This window comes from Adiantum capillus-veneris, chromosome 20, assembly GCF_014529385.1.
Source record: "Adiantum capillus-veneris isolate H3 chromosome 20, ASM1452938v2, whole genome shotgun sequence".
In the NCBI taxonomy this organism is placed as follows: Eukaryota; Viridiplantae; Streptophyta; class Polypodiopsida; order Polypodiales; family Pteridaceae; genus Adiantum; species Adiantum capillus-veneris.
This window is the reverse complement of record NC_140950.1, coordinates 1170828-1182831: the sequence shown is the minus strand read 5'-3', so window position 1 is coordinate 1182831 and position 12004 is coordinate 1170828. Positions and strand designations below refer to the sequence as shown.

Here is a 12004-nt window from a genome sequence, read left to right as displayed (position 1 = left end):
CTTTCCGTTCCACACTAAGTAATACACTCTCTATTGTGTGCCTTGAGCTTCCTTCGTCTTCTCCAAGTTGTGTGAGTTTCTCTGCAATCCTAATTCCAACAGTCTTTGCTAGCGCAACTACTGTGGAAGGTGATTGTAAATTTATAATACAAATGCATTAGATAAGCACATACGTTTTTTTTTGGAAATGAGTTTGATTTGTCGATTTGTATTGAAGAAAGAGTTCGATGCAATGTATCGGCTAAAAACACAAAATTTACCAATGAAGGGGAGTAGAGAGTACCACATGCATGAAGATGATTACAAGGCAAGCTATGATTTAGTTGTGAAAGAGACTGAGATTTTTTTTGTGCGAAAGGACTAGAGATTGCAAAATGACCCCCTTCAGAGTCTTCGAGGTTGCACGGGCACGGATTAGTCCTTCGAAGTAAGTACTATTTGCTTTTGAAAGCGTTCTTTGTTCTCCTTAATTTATTAAAAATATTATCCAATAATACATTGCAAAAAATATCGCCTGATCGATATATTGGCCAAGGGCAATGTGTCGTTAGTGGAAGCATCTATTTCGACGCAGGAGAAGCCCTTCTTGCAATGGTTGAGAATGCACGTATATTGGTGCAGCTTGAAAGGTGAACGTACTAACACTAGAGTTTGGGGTCTTATCTAGTATTTCCACATTACTAATAACTTAATGCGCAGGGGTGCATTGACTGTGGCCAAAAAGATGGAGGCCAAGAAATCCATGTTAAAGAATCTACATGCACGCACCGCACATGATTGTGGCATGTCTATTAGCAATGCACTGCATGCTTTTTGACAAAAGCACTTTGGCAAGGCTTTTCTACGATGGAAACAAACCATATGAGCTACCCACAACGCAGAGGAGTAGCCACATTTTGCTTGTATTGACCGACGCATGCTATATAGGTATTGAACTATATAATATTAAAATTGTGTGTTATGAATGGTGGAGTTATTCCTGTTGTTTTTTGTAGATGGTGGTTGGGCGCCCTTAAAATAGCCCTTCATAGTCCATACCCCGAGCATCCTAGCAATGCGTGGGTGGAGTCTCAGAGAGAGAAGAGCGGTCTCTATCCTGATGATTGGATAGAGAAGCTCCATGGTAAGGAAACATGGAGAGACTGTCCATGGGTTTTGGACTATGTGGATGGCGAATTTCCAGAAGACAAAATAGAAGCATACAAGGATGCATACAAGGATAAGTAATGATTTTCTTGTTCAACTAATGTGTTTAATTTGCTATAGTTTCCTCACTTTTTTGTGGACTTATAGCATTGCACAAGAACGTTAAGGGTAAGGGCAAAAGCGGAAGTTTCACCATCAATCAGCCTCCCACTGATGCCATTTCCCCTAGCACGACCTAGGGACGTCAAAGCCCAAAAACTCCTCAGGATAGACCTAAACAAGGCAAGAAGAGAGGATGACTAGTCATCATTGATTTTTTAGAGTTCTCAAAGGAGTTTCAAAGCGAAATGAGCGAGCACGAAGGTGGCAGGTCAGATTATGAGCAAGGTGATTCTAAACGTCACTTGGAATCCTGGAGATCTAGTCCTTCCCAAGCCTCAAGATCCCGAGGTCCCAAGCGAACCATATCCATTGATACTGGACAAAGCGAGCCCAGTTTCTATTCGACCACCCAAACCACTTGACTCCTTTCCACTAGGTAAGAAATGCCACCACAAACAAATGCATGTTTTGACAACAACAAAATTGTTAAAGTTCGCGTTTGACACAGTTTTGGCTCACTCTAACGAACAAAAGGCAAAAATTTTAAGTGTTGGGGTAGTCCCATTACATCTTGTAGTACTTGTTGATGTATACCATCTACGAAAGGCTATCATGGATCCAAAGATTTCTTCTAAGTGAGTTTATGACACTTTGGCTTCCACTTTGAATTTGGTAAGCACACTCTCAATCTTCTTTTGCATGGTATTTATGTATTGCAGGAGCCTTCAAGTGATCCAACCTTTAATTGGATCTCTCTCAGACTCCGAAAAAACGGAACCTAATTAGTGGCTTGGAGGGGTGCGACTTGTGTGGGTAGACCTTCCCACACAATGCAAACTTGATTCTAGCATTGGTGGCATACCCCAATGGAATGCATTCTCTATCGAGCTTGTTGCCAGTGTATTCACCTTGGCTGCAAAGTTTTTACTATCGGATGGTGCAGTATTCATGGCGTGTCAAGCATATCACTTGGCACTCATCATCGAGAAGGCCTTCTTGCATAATTTTTGCCATCTTTGCACTATCTTTCTTCGTATGGTGTCATGCACATACGCCGTGATAGATGACTTCACGGATCCAGTAAGTTCTCAACCATTTGTCCACAAATTTCATGGTTGGTAGATATTTTGTTTGAAATAGTACTCATATTGCAGGTCGCGATCTTATTGCTAGTCATGTTGTTCATACGTAAAATTGAAGGCCTTCCAGTGATTTCACTATATGATCATCAAGCGGGAGATGAGGCAGTTGACAACGATGGGTTCGAGTTTGATTGTGACATGATTTGAGAGCCACTGTGGGACTTTTCGTGGAAGCTAGATGCCCTTGGAGCACCATTTTTACCTAGAGTGGAGAAGAGAAAGTTCTTTGCTCGGTAAGTCAAGGAGGACACTTTTATGCTCAGTTCTTGTCATTGAACTACTCCGCTAATGTTCCATTGGATTGTCTGCTAATGTTTGTGCTTTTGTAAACAGGTGGTTGTTGGGTACCTTCACAAAGGTTGGGGATGCAGTTTTAGACAGTCTAGCAGGTTGTGGTGGCTTGGCAATGGAGTGCGAGCGGCTACAACGACATTGTATCAGTATTGACCAAGACAAGAAATTGTTTTTGGCACATATTCAACCGCAACAACGTCTTCCTATTGGTCTAGAATCGACTCATCATGCGGGTGAGGTATCTCATAGAGCACAGTCACATCCACCTCCATCTCCTTTACGATGTCGCAAAGAGTCGGTTGTGCCATCTGCTCCTCCTCTGAGTAGACCTCCAGCCATAGTTCCTGGTTGGCCACGCTATGGTAAACTACTCTATCGGCCACTATTTCCCACACTGCCTATGGGGCCTCCCCGCGCACACGCTCCAGTAGCACAATCCCCACAGGATTTGTGGCCACTGGGAACCTAATTCCCTATTTGTATTGATTACTCCATATTAACTTACTTCTATGTAATGGCACAGCTGAACTTACTGGTTGGTCATATTATGTTTAATTTTGAAGGCAAGTCAATCGATGATGGTTAATCTTTTAGTGTCTTTTTTGTCTTCGTAATATTTTAAGTGAAAATATTGCAAAGGACATGGTGCGAATGACAATGAAGTAAAGATGCTTGGCATTTTTTTATAAATAGCGTGAGAACACAATGTTTCATTCATTCGTTCATGCACAAGTCTCTCCATTGAGTATCTATTTTCTAGATTTATTTCTTGAGATTTCTCTCATTCACATATTTACCATGCCTAGGGGAAATTACGGACAACGGGATCAGCGTGGTCAACCCACTCCTTGTGTTGACCCCAGCAACAATGTGCACGCCACTTATATTCTCAATAGTGTATATACTATGAATGCAGTATGCACAGCACAGAGTGCACACAACTACACGGACTCTCTCCATGAAGTCGACAAGGCCACAAGCTTTATATTCAACGTCATGCAAAACCTTGATTTCAATGCACATCGAACTGAAGGGGATATCGATCAAGTTGTGGCACTAGCCAACAATGCAAGTATGAGTTGGGGGGAACATGGTTTTCACACCCCACACGAGTGTGTATCCTTCAAATGACACGTGGAGGCTTGGGTAGAAGTGTGGATGGCATACATTACCGAGCATGGAATAGCCAATGGAGCCAACAATAACAACAACAACAACAACTAGATCTCACCTTTCCTCGCTAATGTTGGAGAAATAAGGCCTTAACACTATATTAGCATATTGTACTATTTTTCTCCATATCTATCTTATTGTAGTTGTTGTTTTGAGTTGTGTACTCAACCCTTTTAATAATAGTCTGTGGTGTTTTTATTGCAGTCTTTAAATGTTGTTCAAAATCGAATTCAATTATTATGGAGTGTAAACCATTGAAATTGATTTTTTGCATGTGTACAAGTGCTCACAAGTGTGACAAAATAGAAGGACACTTGTCACGTTGGTGGTTTATCATTGTTGCCCAACATATATCACAACATTTGAGAAGACAAGTCGCATGTATGAGTGAGAGGATAGTGACAGAGAGAGAATTATAAATTATGAATGTTTAATAGAGAGAGAGAGAGAGAGAGAGAGAGAGAGAGGAAGATGATGATGGATAAGAAGAATCTTGGGTGGTATAAACAGCGAGTCATAAAAAAGTAGCACGAGTCGTGAGTTGTCATTTGCAAGGGTGCATCCAAAATTTCACAACAGCATAAAAAAGAGCACTTTTTGAGTAGAAAAATGCACTACAGAAAAGAGTTTTTTTTCTTTTAATAAAAAAGCTAGTTTGTAATATTACTATATTATAGCACTACTTGATGGATTCTTGATCTTTAAAAAAAGCTAATTATTTTAATAAAAAGACAACATAGGCACAGCCTACAATTCTTTAGTTTCTAAAATTGGCAATAAAAACAAAATTTTTGATCTTAATGTAGTTCTTAACCAACATTGTCACTCTACATATCAAATTTCATAGACATGGTGCTTTCATAACTACGTAAGCAATAGATATACGAAGAACATCCAAGATAAATGTGAAGATATTGGGCTTGCATGCATGGATTTTCTCCAAGCAAGCTCAAAAAAGCTTTATTCTTACAATGAAACTCCATCACATGCCATATAAACTCGAAAACATTGAAAAAGCACAAATCAAAATACGTATCTTCACATCAAAATGTCAAGTTTTTGAACATAAACATAGTTCGATGAGTTTAAAGTCATAAAAACTATGCTTGAATGGGAAGATCTTCTTCCTCCTCATTCCTTGTCTCCTCTCCCATTGAAGTTATTTGAAAAGGAGTGTCACTAGCTTGCTCCTCAACCTCTACGTTATCTGGTTCAAAATCCACAAGATCAACTATCTCCACAACTTTCTCACTACCAATTGGAGGTTGTGGCTCTCCAGATGCATCAAAGAAGCGAGGAGCAGATGCCATGCTTTTCATTCCCATCTCTTGGAACTCATCTGATAACTCCTTAAGAGCTGTGACTCATTGCTCAATAAATTTAACTTGAAGTGGATCACATTCCACAGCAACCACAATTCGGCCTCGCTTCCATGCGCTAACAGTTGTAGTGCCTGTCCCCGCAAAGAGGTCCATTACCCATTCTCCTCTCATTGAGAGTAAATCAATCAAATCCATCATCAAAAGTTGAGGCTTTTGATATGGATTTATGACTCCTTGTACATCTGCACCGGTATGTTTGAACTTTTTGTAGACTCTTGGTCGTTCAAAAATATTTGTGCGATTTGGTTTCACTGCAAAATTATATGATCCTTTACTCTGCACACCTAGAGATGAGTAAAATCCAATGGTAACAAACTCACAAGCCCAAGAAAGGGATCAAGCTTATATCCATGAATGTTTGGCTTTATCCTGCAGAAAAGTAGCTCAGATGTAAGAAGAAAGCAAAAAATAACACCTTACTACTAGTATAAAACCTCAAAGGTTTCACTTACCATGTTAGCATTTGACATGTCATGTTTGAGTCAGTGAAAGCTTTTTGCACTGCAGTAATTTGATCATGGACATGAAAAAATACTATTGACCAAGAGTCACAAGTAGTTATTTTTCCGAAAGCCTCTATAACTTTTTTATAGGCAGATACTCCATACTTTATATCATCATTGACAGAGTTTGGGGCACTAAAACCATAAGGAGCATCTGCAATGGCTACTGTGTAAGACTATGGGGTAACAAATGTGCTCATTTCTTCAACCCTGCCTTCATGAACACACCAATGAGATGGAGACTCATCTACATTATCCGAAATATAAAGTGAGAGACCAGGAGTGATTTCAAAGCTTTGGGGTTGTTGTCTCCTTCGCCTCTCAAGACGACACCGTGACAAGAATTGTTCAAAATCGAGAGGGATCTGCTTGATGGCAACCCGTGGATCTTTGTTGTAGAATACACAACAAAGAGATAAGAGAAAAGGAAAAGACTAGAGTTGATTTTATGATTTGTAAGTGGATTCTAGAATCCTCAAAGAATAAGCTTTAAAACCCATGAAATAAATCACAAGTTAAATAATCCATGGGATTCTAGAATCCAGCCACATGCAAAATAAAAAGACTTGAACTTTGAATTTCAGAATCCAAATGGTTTTCTTGGGATTCTAGAATCCAAACCCAAAACCAGTAAATGAGACATTGATTTAAGATTTTAAAACCCAAAGGGTCACCTTAGGATTCTGGAATCCAAAGCCACATAAATGTAATGTAAGAAGGCTATCACAAGAGTCCAAAATAATCAAAAGCAATACTAGAAGATATTCAAAGTCATTTCTGGCCAAATAACAAGAAACTATAACCAAGGGGAACAACTCACCGTGTTAGAAAATAGCAACATGTACTTCTCCAACACATGGGGTTTGCTTGAGTCTGGATGGTACTGCATCACCTCGTCCCAATTAGAGCAATTCAATTTTTCAATCATTATTCTTTGCATGTGCAACATGGTCTTTTGCTTGATGATAGACAAAGAGAAATATTATTCATGATAGAAAGAAAAATGTCAATGAATATTTCAAATCATTATAATTATAAACCTTTCAAATTCTTCTCCCATTTGCTCTAGTGAGATGCTTCCACCCTTCACACATGAGAGTACAGCAATAATCAATGATTTTTCACGTATTCCTTGCAATTGTCTCCATGGTGTTATTTTCATATCTTTGGGGATGGGCTTTGGTGAATCCTCTTTTGGGACACCTTTTCCTTTGAAAGATGCATGGGACTTGCTTAGCTTTTGACCCTTTAGCTTTCCCTGCTCATGTAGCTTGAAGATCTCCTCCTGTAAGTCACAAACTTCTCCATCTCGAAAGGCAAGTTGAAAATAGTTGTCATATTGTTTAGTATTAGGCTTTTGACTTGCTCCACGACCACCTTTCTTTTTCACTTCAAGGCCACACTTTTCACAAAGTGCTACTCAAAAATTGTCATCGACTTTTCCACCACGCTTTATGGTATCAACCCACTCATTATGAAAGAATCTTATCTTTTGAATGAAAGACATCTCCAAACGAAAGTCCAAGTCAATGTTATGGTCAAGGGCAAGAACATTTGCCTCCTCATCTGTTAAGCCAGCATACACCGAACACATGGCCATTTTGTATGTGTCCACATGCTCATACTCTGCAACAAGCTCTTGCTTCGCAATCAATGAGTGAGTGCCCCCAAGAACCCAATATCTATAGGACTCAGCATTGGCCTTTACCCAAGAATTTTTTGTAGGACAGTGTTGTCTATCCACCAAAAGAAGCAAAGGTAACACAATGGCATTTGGCTTGTTTTTCATTTTGAACTTTAGGTTATGAACATGTTGCTCAATAACTGCACGAACCTCTAAGGGTCGTTTTCCTGTGTAAGGATCCACAGGCGGACGTTCAATTACACTTATGGGCAAAGGATCTACCATGCTATTTTGTTTAACCCTTTCTCTCATAACATTAAAAGAGCTTGAATCTCTTGTATCAGGTAAAGGGGCACCAGGACCAGGTGGAACAATCTCTGATTCAGGAAGAAACTTAGACTCTTTTGGTTTACCTGACTTTTTGCTTTGTTTCTTGCTTGTAGCAGGGGTTTAGATCACTGTTAAGGGAGGCATGTCCCTTTGAACCTCTTCATCACTAGAAGAACTTGAATTTTCTTCCTCCTCTCCTCCTTCTTCCATGTAGTCGCTTGAAGATGTCTTCTCTGAGCCAAAAAAGCTCTCCATCACTTCAGTATAGGCTCTCCCAAATGTCTACAACCATAAACAATGAAGTTCCTTGAATATTTCAAGCTAAAACACAAAAGATAAAAAAGGAACAATAAAAATTGAATTCTTACCAAGCCTGGGTGTGTTTGCATGGCATCAATCATCAAGTCTCTTGTGCTTACAGGATTCACTTCAGTGTTCTCAAAGTCTTTCAATAGAACAAGAACAGCAAGGAGACTTGAGTCATTACGCTGAACAAGAAAATATATCCTATTTTTTCCTTTGTGCTCTTGTACTTTATCAATCCCTGCAAGAGTAAACTTATTGACATCACTTGAAGGTCCTTTATGTTTCGTAACAATTAAAAAAGGAGTTGTTGAATCAATCAATTGCTTTTGATCCCCAGGATGCCCAATGCAAAACGCACAAGCATGCTCATATTTGGGTTTTGCAGGAACATTACCCCAAATATTTGTTTCTTTTGAGCTTTGAAGGGTTATTGATTTTCCTGTAGGTGTGGGTTCTATACTCTTGTCCTTTGGCTCCTTGTGTTTATGCTCTCTAGTGAGCTCAGTCGACGGCTCACGAGGAAATTGTTCTGCAACAAGAAGCTCCCGACGAGAAGAACCTGGAGGACTTCTAAAAAGTCGTGTTGCTTGAAGGCATGGGCTTCGTGGTGCACGAAATTGCTAAGAAGACATTAGTGTACCTGAGTGCCCCCCTGAGCTTGAACCTAGTTGAGGTTGACTGGAAGTTTGCCGCTTTGAAGTCACTTTAAGCCTTTTAGTTGCTTGAAATTGTTGCGAGTGAGATGCCATGACCTTCAAAAAAGACACAGTCATGACAAAGAAAGATTAGCATATAGACAAAATAAAGTATAAGAATGTGTTATGATGCCAAACAATGAAATAAAAGGTGTAGAATCTGGGTTTATAAAGAGCCTCTTGAGTCATATCAAGAGTGAAATGTAATTTAGAATCCATGAGATGTAACAAGATAAGAGTTTAGGATTGTGGAATCTCCCTATACAGGAAAGTGTTGTATGCTATCTAGAACTTAGTAGAAAGTTTTAAAAAATGATGGTTTCGAACTTCAGAGTATGTATGGTAAGGATAAAGAAACAAATATTTTTACAAACACGTCTAGACTCAAGTGGATTCTAGAATCCATTTGGAATACCAAAGAAGCATGAAGGGGACATAACAATGGAGCATATTAATCAATGTAGAAGAGCAAAAACGACAACAGGACGACGATGAGTGCATGCTGTCTCAATTTTTTTTTCAAAACGAACATGCACATGTCATATCCATCATGCCATCAAAACACTGTCAAAACTACAGCATCTTCATGGGAATGAAGCAGTTAACAACACATACCATGAGCAACGACGGACTCAAGGGATAAGAGGTCAGAGAAAACAACGACTTCTTTCACGGCGAGAAGTTCGAGCAACATCTAGAGAGTTTTGTTGTGCCAAAACTGTTTGAGAAGCTTAGGGTTTCAGAAAATCCAACAAGAGCATAACAATTTTTTCAACTTAAAGAGGGATCCATAGAATGTATTCTTGAGGTCATGTATACGTTGCTCCACCTCCTCAACAACATATGTTGTATCAGATGTTGCTGTTTGCAGAGCGAGTTTCCTAAAGGTATTTGGCATAAGCAATTTAAACATTCAAAAACTTATATCGAATGTGAGCCAAGAAAGCGTTTCTTTAGCATTTAGCACACATGAAACCCCCCAATATTGTTTCCTCAAACAATGGTTGGGAAATTTCATTACCTTTAATGAAGAAGTGCTACCTAACTCAAACTTCACACATCTACCCGACAACTTTACTAAGCGAGAGCTATACAATTTATCTGCGGAGTCACAAAAAGATAGTCTAAACTCCACTCTTTTGCTACCATCTTTCTTGCGAATTTGGAGACAAGAATTTCATCATGTTAAATTTCCCAAGAAGAGCAGGATGGGTGTTTGCCAGATATGTGTAGAGTTAAAAGCAAAGCGAGACACAGCAAAGACTACGGAGGAGAAATGTAAGTTATTTTAGTTTGGTTAGTTAAATTAAATTACTTCTCTCAAAAATTTCAAAAATCTAACACTCTTCAAACTCTTTTACAGTGCCCATTCTACAAGCATTGAAACTTCACAAGGAGCAACAAAGTACAGAGAACCAAAAGCTAGCAAAGCATAGGAAAAAGTGTTGGACAAATATCTAGGCCTAGTCATCGATGGCATGGATCACAAAAAAACAATGTTGCCATATTTTATGCGTCCTCCAAAGAATCTCAAAGAGGAAAACTTCATCCAGCTCCATGTTGTTGGAGCCTTAGTTTTCAATGGTGTCATGTCATCCAGGATCTTTATTAATTTTCTGAATATTCATAATGATCCTAATTTGACAATCACCATTATTCAGAACATCATTGAAGAATGGCAAGGTGAACTACCACCTGTCCTCTACTTACAGCTTGATAACACTAGTAGAGAAAATAAAAACCAAGTTCTCCTTGCATACTTGAATATGCTGGTGCAAAGGAAGATATTCAAGAAAGTGAAGCTTGGGTTTTTACTAGTGGGACACACACATGACCAAATTGACCAAATGTTTAGCAGGTTCTCGGTCAAGTTGGCAAAGAAAAGCGCATTTGACCTTCCACAAATATGTGTCTTGCTGGAAGATGCCTATGTTCCCAAGCCCTCCATTAAAATTGGGGAAGAAACATATGATTTTAGGTTTTTTTCTATTGGTGCCGCCACTAACATGCCATCATTTGCACATCTCAATGATCGTAGTTTTCAACATCAATTTAGAATCAAGCAGGTAGAGGAACAGACTCTCATGTGGTGTAAAAAACACTCAAACTCTGAAGATTGGTTGCCAGCGGAGGGCTTGAAGTTCTTATTGTTTGTTCCTGATTGTGAAATTCAACGAGCAAAGTACATGTTGCTCTTTACAACAAGTGAGACACAAAAAGCTGAGAGGGAAAACCGCCCTATTGATCCTCTACAATGCCTAAATGAGATCAAGGAGACAATACATGGTGCACATGTGTATTTCCCAGCAAGCTCTCTAGAATGGTGGGAGAGTTTTTTTACAAAGCAGGTGAAGCTGGTTGATGAGCTCAAGGATGACACGTTTCAGCTTGAACATGCATTTGCGTGGCACCATGGTGGTCTTTGCAAAAGGATTGGTAATGTTGTGGCTAGTGGTGTAAACAATGTGCACATTTCAACAGATTTGTTATCTCTTATTCATGGAGAAACAAGGGAGATGTATGTTGGCCCAAGGAAGAGCACAAAACATCAACAACAGGAGAGAGAAATGTGGGAAGGAGATGTAAATGAGATAAAAGAGGGCACAATGATTGCAGTTCTTGCCACAAATGATGAAAATGATCATCCCTTTGGCTTGCAAAAGTCACAAAAGTTTTCAGAGAGCACGATGTATTGAATGGCATGGAAGTGCATTGGTACTGAACAACTACAGAAGATCCATTGAAAGGAAAATATGATCCTGAGATGGTGAAACCAAGCAAAAAGGGAAAAAAATCAAGAAGTTCTCATCATGTGGACACACTTAATCTAGAGGATGTGGAAATCCTTGTGTATGGGTTTGACTTAAAGAAATCTGGTCACTTACGTAGAACAACCATTGAGATGTTGAAGCAACCTAGACATTACAAGGGGAATTTTCTCCTTTTCAATTATTGTAATTCTTTTTACTTGGAATCATTAATGAAGTGCGAAGGTTTTGGAATCCCTTAAATGTAGTGATTTTTTAAAAGTTTTTATAATTTCAGTGCGTAAGTGAATTTTATAATGTCTAAAAGTGGGTAATTCTTTAAAAAAAATTGAAATAAGTCATAAAATAATATGGTATTTTTTCAAATAATATGGTATTATAATTTCAGTGCGTAAGTGAATTTTATAATGTCTAAAAGTGGGTAATTCTTTAAAAAAAATTGAAATAAGTCATAAAATAATATGGTATTTTTTCAAATAATCTTCAAAATGTGGCCCTTTTATCATGTTTTTTGGAAAATTGGACGAGTTGTCGTTTGC

At 38.8% G+C, this 12004-nt stretch overlaps 1 protein-coding gene and 1 pseudogene across 1 annotated transcript; one reads left to right on the top strand and one right to left on the bottom strand.

The window, feature by feature from the left end:
- Positions 1 to 5088: 5088 nt before the first annotated feature.
- On the bottom strand, positions 5089 to 8751 carry LOC147431985 (uncharacterized; annotated as a pseudogene).
- Positions 8752 to 10544: 1793 nt separating this feature from the next.
- On the top strand, positions 10545 to 11393 carry LOC147431984 (uncharacterized). The gene has a single exon (XM_086491514.1). It carries the CDS (start codon positions 10545 to 10547, stop codon positions 11391 to 11393), a length of 849 nt encoding a protein of 282 aa, XP_086347640.1.
- Positions 11394 to 12004: the final 611 nt, after the last annotated feature.